The sequence below is a fragment of the Orbicella faveolata genome, unplaced genomic scaffold (assembly GCF_042242905.1).
Source record: "Orbicella faveolata isolate gen_17 unplaced genomic scaffold, um_ofav_v1 contig_47, whole genome shotgun sequence".
NCBI classification, from domain to species: domain Eukaryota; kingdom Metazoa; phylum Cnidaria; class Anthozoa; order Scleractinia; family Merulinidae; genus Orbicella; species Orbicella faveolata.
Window position 1 is genome coordinate 22,019,783 of NW_028301577.1, and position 16,259 is coordinate 22,036,041.

Here is a 16,259-nt window from a genome sequence, read left to right on the forward strand (position 1 = left end):
TTTGAAGTGCAGTTTTCTGAATCTGGGCTCAGCTAATCATGAATAGTAGTAACACTACTGCTGGATTAGGGTTGACCTACTTTTTAAACGCTGATCTCCGGTGTGGGATGCTAGTCCATTGTAGGGTTATTCTCCACCAAAATTTTTTAAATTGTTGGTAGCCTTTCTTACACCTGGGTGGGGTGAGCCACTGTGAGAGTAATTAGTATTGTCCAAGAACACAATGACATGAGGGCTAGGGCTTGAAACTTGGACTGCAGTTGACCAGTTGATCCAGAGTCTAGTGCACCTACCCATTTCCTTTTTTCCTGAGCAGTTCAGGCTTGGGGTTGTTTTGGTTGTTTTGTTTTTGAGGGAGTGGGACTCGAGTAAAAACCGGTCTTTGGAGTGGAAGAAAAAGGAAAGCCTTGTTTACAATATTTGCCTAAATTAAGTGAAACCGAGCCAATTTCTGATCGAGCTACTAAAATATCTATTCTAAATATTGGAAGGGTATAGCATGATTTATGACCCAAGGAGTTTGAGCCCAATGAATTAAACATTTACAGAGAGGAAATTCCGTTCCATTCGATTTTCCTCCCGTAATTTCTGGAATTTTCGGTTGAATGGTTCGTATTTCAGAAGTTCGACAATTTTCAGATTTTGCGGACACCTTTCCAGAAAATTTCAGTACCATTTACCCCCGTTTCGAAATTTCCAGAATTTTTGGTGCAATGGATTTCCCGCGAGTTCCTATGTAAAATTTCCGTGACCGAAAGAAACTGGGAACGAATAGGAATCATGGCTTTTGATTTCATGATGGCTATGCCAATGAAAAGTCTTGATTTTCATTATCCAAAGATCGAGAATTATATGTATGCCAATTGCCAAACCTATGCAGACGCTCTTTTGCCCAAAGGGCGTTTGCGTTAACCTTCTCTGCCCACTTACCGACCTCTCTCACATACGCTGGAGTATCACTTTGAGAGAAACGGTTGAAATCCTTAGCACTTGAACTTGTCGCACTAACTAAAACGAGAAATGGCAAAATATCGTTCCGGTTAGCCTTAATAGTGCTCGGGTCAGCCTAAATATCACTGTCTCGACAGTGGTTGGTTCTTATTAATTGTAAGGGTTAACCCTCAGACATCCATATCCCCCACATTGACTCTAGATCTTACCCATTGCTTTGCACACACCCGATCTTGTGGCAACTTTTTCAACTCCCTTCTTAGCCCTACCCTCCCTCAAAGTTATCATATCGATGGAAAGCAAATATGTGGAAATAAATAATAAAAATAACTAACCACGGACGTAAAAATCCTACCCCACATGTCAAATGCACGGGGGAATGTTGACTATGTCATGACTGTGTTTCATATATTCTCTTTCATATCTTCACAATTAACGGGTATATTAAGAACGCACGACATGACCATTTCTCGGTTGGCTTGATAGCTCAGTTCAGTGATTGATTTTTTCTTCAGACTTGTTTCTTAGTTGCTCACATATCGTGAAACTGCAACGATCTCTATTGTCTTTTGTTACTGTTATTTTTCATGTTACCATTACAAGTCTTGTAACAGTCGCGTTATTTCCCTATATGTCTTTTTGCTATTATTTTGCTCAAAACTAATTATCGTGTCTCTTTTTCTTATGCTCAAATCTGTCACGATCACAAAAGTACAGAAGGCTTCTAAGTCACGCAATCTTGCCCAGCTGATCATGAACGGAAATAACGCTGTCTACTTTCTCAAAGGTGCAACACAGATGATTGAGAATAAAAATGGATTGTTAAAAGGGATCTAATTAAGGTGGGTAAGTGACTTGATCTTCCTAAAATCATGGATTTCCTAACGCTTTATAAAATTCTAAGCAGAGGCGTGGTGTGCGTGAGTGAGCCACCCGTTCCCAGGCTTATAATTGCCCTCCCGACCACTTCCGCTCCAGAACGTAACAGATTTAAAACGCAAGCATTAGCTCTTGGATTTAGCACGATTGAGCTGTTTCTATTTAAGCAGAAAGTTCACAGCAGGTAAGACAAGTCTTCATCATTTTCAGTTCCGTGTGGGCAGGAGAATGCCGCGGTCTCATAACATTCACAGTTGCTAGCTCCGTTAATTGGCGTTCGCATGAAAGATAGCGTTCAAGGAATTTGACGCGCAGTGTCAGTCGTGTTTACACAAAACTTAATCGTATTGTTCGATCGTTTCTTTACAGTGCAATCTTTGTCCCTGGTGGTTGACATTTCACTTGACATTACCTATCCCAGCGCCGTGCACACAGTTTGAGGAGTGTATGATTCAGGTAATATCATAAATACCCTGAATTCCGTGATCCCTTCGGTAATCTTTGCGATATCTATAAGGGTGTGAATCCCTCCAGGTATCACGCTATCATGTATTAATTGAATATATTATCATTGTAATTAGCAGCTAATGAGCCCCTTAAATTGACACTTATATTTGTATATCATTTGCAATAGCTTGCACATCTATAAATAGTGAAGTGTAGTTCGTCTAGAGACAAGTTGAGGATGGTTGGAGATGACCATCCTTTACTAACAGCGCCTCTCTCCAGCCAGGTGTGTAAATGTGGGTGACTACTGGCACGTTTTTGCTAGGGGTGAAATGAATCATAAAGAGGCTTTCCATCTGGCAAACTAAATAATAAATTGTCAATAGTCTCACAAACCTAAGTTATTATGGAGTGCAAAGGTAGGTAAAGGTACGTTAACTCTGCATATGAGCCAAGTGGCCCATCATGCTGGAGCTTATCCTGGTTTCTGTAGAAATAAGCAGCTAGGAGTATTCTACTCCCCCCTGAATGGGATGCTGGTCCATTGCAGGGTAACTTCCCCCACCCACCCCCCGCATTAAATCAGCCAGTACCCATTTATGCACCTGGGTGGAGAGAAGCACTGTGAGAGTGAAGTGTCTCACCCAGGAACACAACACAATGTCCCTGGCCAGGGTTCAAACCCAGACAGCTTGATTGAGAGATGAGCGCACTAACCACAAGGCCACTGCGCCTTCACATAAAGTGCAAAAGCCCCTTGGAATTGACTTAATTTATGTTAATTTGCATTTTCCGGTTAAATTTCCAGGGAACATGGCACAAGCTGATAATCCCACCGATGTAGTTGTTGTTCTTGGTTGTCGCACGAATGAAGATGGATCCCCAACTGAAATGATGAAATCCAGAGTCAAACGGGCTGCTGAGCTGTACACATCATTAAAACAACAGAACATTGATTGTCGTGTCATTGTAACTGGATATCAGGCACCAGATCAGGTAATTGACAGCTGTCCAAAATGTACCAATTACTTTTTGAATCATTCCTTCCTTTTTTGGTATCATTGATGGTGGTGCCGTATAGCTTCTTATTATATGGCTTGCTCCGTGAGCAGGCAAGATGAACCAGACCCTGCACTGTAATTGGCTACCCGAGCAGACAAGATGACACTATATCTTACCTGCTCAGGGTCTCTCAAGAAAATACCAGTAGCGCTCTTATTCCATATAATAAATCCTTAAGTTATTGACCAAGCTTGTTTGGTCAAGATGGCCAGATATTGGCCTCATTCATTTTTTTGCATGTTTATGGACTTCAACTCCATCTTAGTCCATAAACATGAACAAAAAGAACATGGCCAATATCCATTCTCATCCCCAGAGGCCGCGCTCCTTTTGGTCAGCACCAGGAATTGCGACTGTCTCACTGATATTGCTCCTAGAAGTATCACAGACTTCCCGTGTTGGAACAGCCCAGAGGTTGCGATTCTTGGTGCTGATTAAAAGGAGTGCAGCCTCTGGGGCAAAAATGGGTAAATATCCAGCCATCTTGACCTCATGCTTGTTCAATAACCCATTTTTACAATAATTGTCTAATTTCTTGTGTGCTGATTGGCTCATTTTTATCATCAATAAGAGTACAAACAGATGAAATTTTAATTTATGAAAGCTTTCAAGTTCAACTTTCAGCTGTCAAACTCTCAACTTTTTAACTAATGAGATTTTATGGACTTTTTTAAGTAGCTAATCAAAAATTAGCGAGAAATGCTATTGAAAATGTGCCCGTCATTTTAAATAAAATTTACTTATCTCTGTTTACAGCAGGTTTACGGCATCTTTTTCCCTCATTTATTGCCAGCATCTGACCATTTTGGGGCTTGTTATTGTAAAAAATAAATTGACGTCAGTTTTTTATGCGTCTGTCCTCTTATTGACGATAAATTTTGCCATAACATTGTCAAAGTTTACTGCAGAACCACTCACCAGCGGCTTGTGGTTCCACAGCCACTTTCACAATGTTATGACACAATTTATCATCAATAAGAGGACAGACGCATAAAAAATTGACGTCAATTTGTTAAATTTATTTTGTGAATTGAACAAAAAACCAATAAGACAACAACTGCCCTGTCCATATTATCCTATATTGCCAAATCTGGTGATAGTGATTCCATCAATTCTTATTTGGTGTCTATTGTTCTCCAGGCACTTTTCAAAAAGTTGTTAAAACAGGAGGTTGAGTAGGGGAGGGGGAAGGCAAGCAGAATTTCCCACTTCCCTTGCTTTTAATTTAAATTTTGATGTGGATGGAACAGCTATTGCCTAATGGTTAATATGCTAGACTCTGGATTGAGCTGAGTGTTTTCCTTAGTAAAATTTTTTGGTGTCTTCTACAAGATTGCCTCAGAATTTTATAACCTAGTCTGAAAATCTTGAAAACGTCAGAGCATGCCCAAATGACAACAACAACAACAACAACGACAAAAACCTTTATTAATGTGTCTGGGGTATTTAGACTCGACCACTCCCATAGATTAGTATTGATATGTGTAATATTGGAATTAACTTCAGCAGGTTGTGACAGAAGCCAGTGCTATGGAGAAATATGCAGTTGATAACAACCTTATTGACCCAGAACACATCATCAAGGAGGAAAAAGCAAGCAGCACTGCAGAAAATGCCTATTACAGTCGCATCATTATAGATGAATTTGAGGCCAGTAATGTCCATGTTGTCACAACAGAGCTGCATATGGAGAGGGCAAAGAAATTTTTTGAGAAGGTGTGGTGTAAGGCTGTACTGAAATTTCCCTTCAGCTTGATCAAGGACTACAATCTTCATAGCCTTAAATAACTTAAGGCCCACAGAAATAAGGAAACTTTGTTTTCCTAAATATTTCTCCATTACTACATACACACATTATCATTTTTGTTGCAGAAGAAAATTGTTTTTAAGATAAACATAATTTCAGATGTTTTTTAGAAATCTTTTGCTCCTGAGGAAAGATTTTTCTATTTGAGTACCAAGGAGAAAAAATTGGGAAAGTGACAATTCTGCAACAATGCTTCCTTTTATGTAGGTGCCTCGAACTCAGCAGAGCATCGAGATCAATTGAGTAGATAGCACATCTTTCAAAGCAGACTTAAGAGGTGATGTAGGGTGGTTTTCCTTACAATTTCTTAGTGGAGTCTCTTGCATTTACTTATTCTTTTCAAAAGATTTTACAAGATGTCTTGACTAACACATTTGCTCTGACAAAGTGATTTTATAAAGCTCAACTCAGAATTCTTCCACCATTTTCATCAACAGTAGATATGCTTCATTGTCACATCAGGTACAAGTAAAATGTTTATTACCAAAAGGTGGCTACATGATTAAAGCAAGGTTTCCCAAAAAAGCTGATAAAAAAATTTTAACTTCTTTTGACTTTCAGCTTTACTCACCTGATGTTTACAATGTGAAGTTTTATGAATGCACCCACGATATGGATGATGAGGAAAGGAAGTACAGAGAAGACAGAGAAGAAAAGTATTTTCCACTTATAGATGAGCACATCAAAATAATCATGCCAAAAATCACATTACCTGATGGCAAGATGGTGGAAATTTTGCAGTCAACACTGGTCCCAACAACCCTGTTTAATCATGGTTTCACAACACGGCATGGAGGAGTCTCAACATACAAAACATTGTCGTCACTTAACTTGAAATACAGTGACAAGCGACGAGATCCGGAGATCAATGTGCAGGAAAATCGCCGCAGATTAGCTCTCACTGCTCGATTTGAGGCAGAAAAATTTCAAATGGCCAGGTGTGTCCACGGAGCTGATGTGTGGGTGGTGGGTGATCCACAACCAGACAGTTATGATGCCTTAGTTACTGATAAACGACAGGTGACCATAGCAGCACCAGGTGCGGACTGCGCAACAGTCTTGTTCTGTGATCCAGTGAAAAAGGTAAAAAGAAGCTTAAGCACGGGCACTTTCAAATCACACACATAAATTTGAACATTTTCATGTGGCTAAATATCATTTAGGCAAGGTTAAACTCGAGCTAATGCAGCCAGCTAGTGTGCCCATCCAGCTAATATCATTTAGGCAAGTTAAATATGAGCTTATGCAGCCAGCGGTTTCCGCGTTTGGGAGTACGTGACCTGTGGGGCGGCCTTCAGGGGTTTTGCAGGGGTTTATGGTTCATTGCATAATATTGTTGTAGTGTATTCTGCTGATTGTTGCGGATCAGTTGCACTGCTTTGCTCACGAATCATTGCGGATTCTTGCACCCTCTCCTCCCTTCCGTTTTGTTCTTGGTCAGGGTAAGTATTCCCCAGGTAAGTAGATTCCACTGAATTTCTTTCAGTGTGACAGTGCCAGTTAGCGGACGCTCATTGGGTGGTTCCTGCTTTCCAGGGTTGCCATGAATACCTCCTAGCGGCTTATGGCTTTGGCACCCTGCTAACCTTAAAGGCACCAGTTCCCAAGCTCATCTATTTGCGATGAGTTTAATTCTTTGGTGCGTAGACATAATACTTATGACTATCCAGTTCCCCAGGTGCTAAAATGAGAGCTGTCCAAAATCATTCGGAGGTGTGGAAGCGCACCAAAAATAAGAACATCAGCTTCCTGTCCAGTTGTCTTCCATGGTTCAAAAACATCTCATACCTAATTTATTGGAAAAGTGGAGTTGACTAACTTGTAAATCTAGATGCCCAAGAAAACACATGGCATGTAACCAGGAGATTTCATCTGAGGTAAAAATGTTGTTGCATCATGCCAGTATGGTGGCAAAATGGCCCAGTCAAGGTACATGGGTTAGAACACTGACCAGTTACTGTATTGTGTTCTTGGGCAGGACACTTAACATATCACAGTATCAGCTCGCTCCAACCAGACGTCTCAGTGGGTACCAGCAATAAATGATAGACAGGCATCCCTTCTAGGGGGGTGGGGCAATAGTCCTGGTCTTCATGATACAGAAACTGGGATAAGATCCTACAGCATGGGCTTAGACTGCTGTGGGACTATTATTTCCCTAACTGTAGACTTGCCTATATTAATTGCTTGCATACTACATGAAGCTTTTACACGCTAAATGGCCACTCGAAGAATCTGTCAACCAAGAACATCCAGTTTTTTAACTGCTTTTCCCACGTATTCATTAATGTTTCCTTGGGAGTTTTCTATTTAAAAGCATTGTATCTATCTATCTACTAAATTGACTGGTAATTGGCATCCAATTGGCCACCAAGATGACACCAGTAGAGGTCATTGGGCATAATACACGCTTGACATGTGAGTGGCTCTTTACTCATAGGAAGCAGATCATTTCCACTGTTTTGTTGTTGTTTTCAGGTTTGTGGTGCTGCTCATTCGGGTTGGCGTGGGACACTGGACATGATTGATGCTGCTGTCATTGATGTGATGCTAACAAGATTTGAGTGTAAAGTAAAAAATATTGTAGTTACCATTGGACCGTCAATTGGCCCATGCTGTTTTGAGGTTGGTGAAGATGTGGCTGAAAAGTTTACTACAGCTTTTGGTGACAGTGTTGTGGTGCAGAGAGAAGGGAAGCCCCGCCCATTTATAGATCTACGCCTTTCAATCAGGCTGCAACTTGAGAAGAAAGGGGTGATTCCAAAGAGCATCGACGATGGAACAAGGTAATGGGGGTTGGGGGTATTCTTTAATCTTTTAGAAGAAATGCAAAGGAACTGTGCAAGAATCAGCCCTTAAGTCCCCCAGTTACTTAATCCTTGTCAAAACAATATCCTGTGGCAGAGTTCAGTTTCAGTTGCTGCCACCCTGAGAATGAAAGACTGGGTTAACAGCACATTGAGCCAATCCAGATATTTTATCAATCAATGTTATTCCTTTCAGTGAGATGGATGAAACATCAAAATCTCGACACCCAACCCAATGTACCAAGTGTGACCCACAGCAAAGGTTCTTCTCATATCGACGGGATGGAGAACAGTATGGGACACAAGTGGGGTTCATCAGTGTCAGAGAAATAGATGATTCTAACTGTCACATACTTTAATCTAGCTCAGTTTGTATCAACAATGGGAGTGTTCCCAGAATTACAATTATACAGATTAGACATTGCACATTGGCTGAATCCAAGTAAAACATGGAAAACCATGTTTTGTATCTGTGTATTTGTGAGCAGAAATGTGTTAAACTTGTAAAGTTTAAAGATTCAAATGGCTGGTGCAAAACACTATGCCTTCTTCCAAACACTTCAGAAATGTAAATGCTAGCCCATCAGTCACATTTTCAGATTTTCTCTTCTATTGTCAGTGTGCTAATCTCATCAACAGCTATGCAGTTCACAATACACAATTCCTTGTGTATTAGAAGACAAACCTTCAAATACCAATACTGTAAAACCTCGAATTAGCGCCCCCTCCCCCCTTGAATAAATGCCCCCTTCGAATAAGTGCCCCTCCTATCGGCCAATAATTAAAATAAGCGCCCCCTTCCCTCCCCCCCCATTTTGTGGACAAGTAATGAGACAACAAAGGATGTATAGTTTTTGTCATGTAGTATTATATTTGTTTGTACATTGTTTCAGTTTGTAAACACGTTGAGCTAAGTACTTATGGTGCCACGATTTAAACTTTAGGATCAGCTTTGTATATCAATAAACAGCCACTGTTGTTATGCGCAGATGATGTATTAAAAAAAATGACGTCAGGCCACGATTTGGGAAAAATTAAATAAGCGCCACCCCGCTCCCTCGAATAAGTGCTCCCCTGTCTTCCCCTAAATTTGAAATAAGCGCCCCAGGCTCTAATTCGAGGATTTACAGTATTTGAAGTGCCGCCAATTCAGTGTCCCAAAGTTACCGTAGTTTTGTTCAACCCTTTCACCCCTGTGGGGAAAACCACATATTTTGTAAAAATTTAACCATAGACCCAAGAACCACAAATAGTATACTGTTTGAAAGATATTATTTGTGGGATACCATAAATCATACTAACAGCCATAGAGGAGGCCTCAGTTTGAATTGAAAAGCATTCAAAACAAAAAACGTTAAAAAATATTTCACTCCTTGTATAGTTGAAGTATAACCCTAAACTATAGCTTAATATGCAGCTCTTAATGTGTGGGTTATTGCCAGATATTAACTTGACCTTAAAAGTCTAGGAGGAAAAAGTTGCACAATTTGTAGGGGTGGTTAATCAAGTCTCATTTAGGGGGGGGGGGGGGGGGGTATGATTTTATGCTTTCAAATGACAAATCTGTCCAAGACCTTTTTGTGGTCCAAATTTGATAACTGACAAAATATTGAGCATGTAATGGTATTTTGCGCCACATGGCACTCTTGGGAGTGAGAGGGTTAACTACTCTTCAGTTTTGATCTATTTGTTTGCATGTGGTATCAATAAAAATTGACTTAGAAATAGTCAACCTCTGTTCAAACCAAAACACGTCATGACACCCTTTGAGACAATTCCTTCATAGCGGCCAAAGCTACGTTGTGTGGGAGAGCAAACAGATTGTTAATGTCAACAACCACACTAAAATTTGCTCTTCACCAACCATCACCCAAAGACAATGAGAGTGAGCAAGAATGAGCGACTCATTAACCAGATAGATCAACTGAAAAGTGTCTTGATAACAAATGATTTTATTGGTTTCATTTAATGCTCTTTGGCACAGATGCATGAAAATATGGGATCTGGCTGTCCAGCTGTAGACAGCACAGCACCTGCATACTCAATAATTCCCTGTTAATAACTGTAAGTAAGTGATAAGTAATGGTGGTATAATCAATATTACGAGTTGGAATTAGTTGATTACATATACCTAGAGGTAACAGAAATTCATGTTACTGGGGACATAGCACACAAAGAATTGCTTGTGCAGTCTGGAACACTAAGCTTTTGTTACCACTGTTTTGCAAAGTACAAGTTAAGGGCAAAGTACTGTAATAAAGTCTTGAATGGGTAAGATTCAGATTGTTGTGTTTGTGATTGCCAAATCTCCGAAAATTAAAGCTAATGAAAGTGGAGCCATGGTGGCCTCATGGTCAGTGGCCTCACGGTTAGTGCACTCGACTCCAGACTCAACTCCAGATCGAGCAGTCCTCGTTCAAACCCTGGCAGGAGACATTGTGTTGTGTTCTTGGGCAAGACACTTAACTCCCACAGTGCCTCTCTCCACCAAGGTGTATGAATGTGTACTGGCTAATTAATGCTGGGGGTAACCCTGCAATGGACTAGCATCCCATCCATGGGGGAGTAGAAATACTCCTAGTCACTTCATGTTACAGAAACCAGGATGCACTCCAGCCTGAAGGGCCACTTGGCTCATATGCAGAGTTGACCTTTTTTAAGGTACTGTTAATTAAACTAGGCAATGTTTTGGCAACTTACCTTACAATTTCGTTGCAACACAAGTTACACAAAAAATGCTCAGTACAAGACCCCTGAGATAAGTAAGTCTCATGACATTTTGTTGCAGTGAGTGCTTCTGCCTGAAATCAAGATCTACTTTTTGCATTTCAGGGGTGCTACCTTTAACAAACTCTCATGCAACTTATCTTGCAACAACGCCGCAAAATACTGAGACTTGCTGCAATAAACTAATTGCCTAGTATAGCCTTTACATCCAGATATCTCAGTTAGATATGAAGAGAGAGATGAAGTGAAGAATGTATGGTATGAGAATGCACTATGACTATTGGCCAAACTCAGTAATGAAAGATAATGACAACAACTTAAAGACAAATAAGTACGAACTGCAACTATTTTCTCTTTAATCAAAGTTTTGGAATCAAACTGATGCTTCAGAAGACTGTAGTAATTATTTTCTACAATTTCAAAATATAATTTCTCTCTTTAACAGTAACAAATGCTAATTTGAGTACAAAACTAACATCTACTTTTGATAGACAATGCTACCAGCTTCATGTATAACCAATGTGTGTCTGTAACTACAAAACACTCTTTTAACTCTGGAAAAATGCCACTTACAATCAGCAAAAATTCAATTCTAGAAAGGTTCAATCAGGTAACAAAGGAGAAAAACAATTTCTCAATTCCAAAACCTTCTATTTGTCTCTTTTCAGGACACAACATTTGTATCAATGAAAGAAGAAAAGCAATGTTGTAACCAAATTGCTGGAAAAAATCTACCTCATTGCAGGAAGTTTTTGCGACTTTTCGTTTTTATTTTGGAATTTTTCAAGGGTGATCGTTCACAACACTAAATCGTTGTGATTTTGCTACATGCTTTGAAACCAACTAAATAATTTTCAGAATTCCATTCCCAGACATTTAATCTTTAAGATTCCAGAATGGGAGAAGCCAGTTAAAACAAAAAGAAAACAATCTGTCGGGTTCTGCTTTTATTAACTTGTATGTAAATTCGAAAGCAGTTCAGTGACAGCACAACAGTCTCCATTGGCTGGAAATAGTGGACTATCTGTTGGCTGACTGTCCAAGTCTGAAAACACTAAACTTTGAGAGCTGCTCATCACTGCTACACTTTCAAGGATTGCACTAAAAGCAATGAAAAGAAGAGGGTAATTTCATGCAAATTTACTAATTTTACTAGACCCACATGGGCATTTAATTGTCACAACTTCACAATTTTTGCAGTTTTGAAAAACCTGACTATCTCATGTTGCAAAACATTTCCTGTGACAATGTAGTTCCAAACAAAACTAATTATACGTCCATTTTAAACTTGCCTAATATTGTACCAATAATCTGCCCTGTTCATGAAAAAATTTGTAGAGACTTTCAATATTAAATGATGATTTCAGTGCCATAATGACAGTCACTTGATTCTCACAACCCGGCAGCCAAGTTGTTGCAAAAAGTTACACAAAATTTAGGAAAACTTGGAATAACCTGTTGTCAAAAAGCTCTCAGATTTTGCAAGTTGCAAAGTGGAGGAGGGTACTTTTCTCCTGATGTTTAGCAGATTTGTGAGGAAAACCTGAAGCAACATTTCAGTGTGGATAAACAGCTTGGCTGAGGCCAATTGGCAAAGGTCAGTCCAGAATACAAGATACTAGACACTACAAACAGCTACCTTATAGACATTAGGAACTAATACAATCTTTTTCAAAGACCAACTTACTGGTCATAATTTTCTTACGTAGTTTCAGTGCAAGTAAACTAACGTCTCACTAGACGTCAGTTTTCAGAGCGATAACTAAGATTAAGCAAAAAAAGTGCAGTTCCACAAAATATCCATACCCAACCCCTAGAAGGTCTTTAGAAATCTGAGGGGGTGAGAGGTGTCACAATGTAACCAAATTTTTAGTAGAAAGAGGAATATAAAGTTCTATACCCTCCTTTAGCTTCCATGGGGGAGGTATGGATATTTCTTGGAACAACACAATTTGGTATTAATGTTCAATTGTCAAATAACAATAGCATATAAAGACACTATACTTGTCAATTACTTTTTTTAGCTGCATCTAAGATCTCTCTTGCATGCTGGTACCTATGCTTGTCTATGCTGTAAACTATTTTAGCACAAGTCTTTTACAACAAAAAGAATGTCTTATCTTCCTTCTGTTCATGGTAGGATAATTCCGCAATTCTTCTTTTAACACCCTTGCTTGAAAACTAAACCAAACCTCTTGATTTTAAATTCACTATGTACAGCAAGGTTGTATACTCCACACCTGACAAAATGTCATAACAATCGCTCTGAGCCAGCCCTTACATACTACATGAAGATAGCTTCAGACACTGTTGTTGCTGCTACTGTTGTTTGAGGCAATTTTTTTTAGTTCAGTCTTCTCGTGCCACTGAATAACTTATTAGCTGATGATTAACAGGCTGAAAAATGTTTGGAAACAAACGTATTCCACAAAATATGCTGTGAAACTTTTTGTTATAACAGCAATGTAGTATTGTGACTCAAAATGGTTATGACCCAAAAATTACATTTCTTTGCCATGAAATGATAAGTTACAACCAAAAATATATCGGACCTATAAAAGGTAGCATTTCAATAGCTAACTTGCAAAACACTTCCTTGCATATAGGAAACAGGGAACTCCTACTGTCTACTAATAAAAAATTTACCATACCCTTTATATGCTTGAACAAGGATTCCAACAAGCATAACCCACCAGGTTGGCATGAGTGAAAACTATTTCAAACTGGTGTATCTATTCAATATGTATCTAGGCTCTATTCAATAGTTAAGTCCTTTCCTACTTCATTGTGGCCATTTGTCACTGATATCTTGCTGTCTAAGCAGCCACTGATACCAGTTTAGTCCTGTCGTCCATTTTCCACCTGTTGAAAGATCATTTTAAAAGCTATTATTTTTACTAAATGCCCAAGAAATTATGTGCACATTACTTGCAAAAAAGTTTGGACGTTAAAACTTCAGATGCTTTTTATCTCATTTCAGACAAAAATTTTGGACACTGTGAGAGAACATTGCTAAGTAAAAGTAAATTATTTTATGAGATACACGGATGGGAAAATAACACAAATTCTATCAAGCTGTTACATATCTCAAGCAGTGTCTCAACTAGAGTTTGCCTCATAAAGGAAACTAAAAGCTTTGATGCTTCTCAGAACTTTTGTACTGTACTGTAAATATTTCAGAGGCTTAGAATTTCCAATGCTCAAAATTTCAGAAGGTATTATTTATGGACATTTTTTTGTCCAAAATTAAAATTGTCCAAGTAATGTATGATTGGTCAGTTCAAGTTCATTGATCTCCACAAAGCTCATGCCTAACATCACATGTGTGTTGTATTAAATTACAAAGTATTCACCTTGGATCATGCATAATTCAATACAAAAAACTTACCACTTCATGTATTTCCTCTTCACTACTTCCATTCAGCACATTCCCAGATCTGTTAAAGCACAGTTCCTTTTCATCTAAACTTTCTGCTTCAAGCTCTTTATCAAGCTTATCCAATGCCTCATCAGACAACACATTGTCGTCTCCATCATCACAGCAAGCTGCATTAGAATTTGCAATGTCTTCTTGTTGTTCTGCAGCAATGGGACTTTTTGTTATGTCTTGAATTATGATGAACAAAAATCTACAATTCAGTTACACTAATTTGACAGACAGTAAACAGGACTAATATAACCAATCTTGCCAAGATTTAAGTGGGATAGTTTCACAGTTTGATGCCTGTACTAGCAAGCTATGACCTTAGCATATATTACTTTTTTTTTCCTTTTTTATTGAATGGAGGGATTGTAATTCAGCAATCATGCTATAATTTGTCAAGGCAATTAAGACTGATGTGTGTATTCAATAGAAGATATCAATGAATTTACACACAGCCATGAACAAAAATTGAAATTAAGTAATATCAGCCCTGGAATATTTCAAAAGTTTAATTTCTGTTACAGATTGCCATAATTTTATCTGGTTGTCAGTTCAGAAAATTTGGTTCCAGAGTAAATGACACCTTCACAAGGCACACAAAATGCAGGCTGACACTTAGTTGTGGTCCCTTCCAGATACAAGTGTTACATTTTATAACCTCTCATATGCAAACATCTCTCCTAATTGGACACTAAATCTGGTTCCAAGTATCCTAGACTGAGAGCAGTCTCTCTTTTGCTTGAACATCCCTGAAGAAGAATGCAAAACAATGTGTTACGTTCTTCTTTGCATTCTTCCTCACAGATTTTTGAGCAAAAGCGAGACTGCTTGCAGTCTAAAAGTGTCCACAAGTACAGTGTAACATGTCTGTACAAGATTCCATGGTAATGAAGGGACATTGCTACATTTCCCTCTAATATTTTGCACTTTCAAATTTTAGACTTTTACCTTCATCATCACATTCTTTTGCCCTTTCCATGTATTCTGATGTCTGCTTATCTATAGATCCACAAACATCACTTAGAAGTTCTTCTAAGAACACCTTAGCAGATTCTTCTACCATCAAAGTTTGTTGCACAACCTCTTCAACATTGGATTCTTTGAACTGCAAGAAAAGCAAACGTAACAACAGAATAAAAATAATGAACAGATCTTAATGGCGGGAATGTTATTAACAATGGCGCCAACAGCTGGGAAATGTCAAAAGAAGAGAGGAAGTCTGGTAGAGTCCAGAAAATTAGACTGTTCACAGTCTCTCTATTTACACACCCAAAAGAAAAAGCGGGGAGGGGGGTGTTTTGTGCTGGTGTCCAGTTCTCTTGCGATTATATCCGTGTGTTCGACAATGGAATAAAAATAAGAGAAAATAGAGGGCTGTGAACAGTCTACAGAAAATAAACTATCTTGGTACATTATCACAGGACAAACACCAATTAAATAATGCATAAAATTTGTGGTAATAAAATTGAAGAGACTGCACAAACCTAAACCAAATAAACCAAAATATTTACAAGCAAAAGGTATAGAAAAGAGAAAATTACAAGTTCACACAAAATCTGAGAATGTGAGCAGAAATACTCTTGCCTTAGATCAAAACAATCATGTTCATTAATTTCATGATTTCGTCATTAACTTGAGATTCATTGTGATCCAAAGAATTAATCAGCAATAATAAACACTGAATTAATGAATCAATCGATAAATTAAACATGAGGTCCAAATTGCTATGTTGTGAGCTGTAGCACAATTCTGGATAACTGTCACCTGTTGGGCAAGGTCCCATAGTTATAATGGTTCTTCTGCTTTAAGCCCATAGGCCATGCTCAATAATTATATCAATATTCCACCATGGCTCAGAGGCTTTCAGGACAAATGCCTATATTTGGTGTTGTTTCCTTTGTATCCAAGTATCGTTTGGGAATTGAGGGACAAAAGAAACTTAGAAAATTTGCAATTTTAGACCTGAGAGCCTCAGGGCCATGTTAGAATATTGATATATCAAACATAGCCTATTTCCAACTACAAAATTAAAAAGATTTTTTTAACTATCAGTGTTATCTGCCTCAGCTTTAGCTAATATCAGTCACTTTGTTCATGATTATTCTTGGTATCATCAAAACCCTCAACCAATATTTTTTTTTTTGTAATAATATTT

The 16,259-nt window shown here is 38.6% G+C and overlaps 2 protein-coding genes across 4 annotated transcripts in view; one reads left to right on the top strand and one right to left on the bottom strand.

Moving 5' to 3' along the window:
• Nucleotides 1–1,892: 1,892 nt before the first annotated feature.
• On the top strand, nucleotides 1,893–10,234 carry LOC110067672 (purine nucleoside phosphorylase LACC1-like). 3 transcript variants are annotated; one of them, XM_020775031.2, is made up of 7 exons: nucleotides 1,893–2,014; nucleotides 2,200–2,286; nucleotides 3,086–3,273; nucleotides 4,846–5,055; nucleotides 5,708–6,229; nucleotides 7,625–7,932; nucleotides 8,150–10,234. In XM_020775031.2, exons 3-7 carry the CDS (start codon nucleotides 3,091–3,093, stop codon nucleotides 8,310–8,312), a joined length of 1,386 nt encoding a protein of 461 aa, XP_020630690.1. In that variant the 5' UTR covers nucleotides 1,893–2,014; nucleotides 2,200–2,286; nucleotides 3,086–3,090; the 3' UTR covers nucleotides 8,313–10,234. The 3 variants fall into 3 exon arrangements, with proteins under 3 accessions (XP_020630690.1, XP_020630693.1, XP_020630692.1); XM_020775034.2 differs by having other exon boundaries at nucleotides 4,849–5,055; XM_020775033.2 differs by lacking the exon at nucleotides 2,200–2,286 and having other exon boundaries at nucleotides 1,902–2,014.
• A 778-nt stretch (nucleotides 10,235–11,012) lies between these two features.
• The window catches only part of LOC110067648 (uncharacterized), a 34,062-nt gene continuing 28,815 nt past the window's right edge, over nucleotides 11,013–16,259 (bottom strand). The window contains exons 9-11 of the mRNA XM_020775001.2: nucleotides 15,053–15,209; nucleotides 14,069–14,286; nucleotides 11,013–13,542 (exon numbers count right to left, since the gene is read on the bottom strand). Coding sequence (XP_020630660.2) covers nucleotides 13,519–13,542; nucleotides 14,069–14,286; nucleotides 15,053–15,209 — 399 coding nt within the window. The 3' untranslated portion in view covers nucleotides 11,013–13,518. The remainder of the gene's footprint in view (nucleotides 13,543–14,068; nucleotides 14,287–15,052; nucleotides 15,210–16,259) is intronic.

What these genes read in the sequence shown, in the direction of transcription:
- LOC110067672 (XM_020775031.2), top strand. Translation starts at nt 3,091, where the DNA reads ATGGCACAAGCTGATAATCCCACCGATGTAGTTGTTGTTCTTGGTTGT. An exon ending in CAAAGAAATTTTTTGAGAAG is followed by an intron (nt 5,056 to 5,707) that starts GTGTGGTGTAAG and finishes TTTGACTTTCAG; the next exon opens with CTTTACTCACCTGATGTTTA. An exon ending in TCTGTGATCCAGTGAAAAAG is followed by an intron (nt 6,230 to 7,624) that starts GTAAAAAGAAGC and finishes TGTTGTTTTCAG; the next exon opens with GTTTGTGGTGCTGCTCATTC.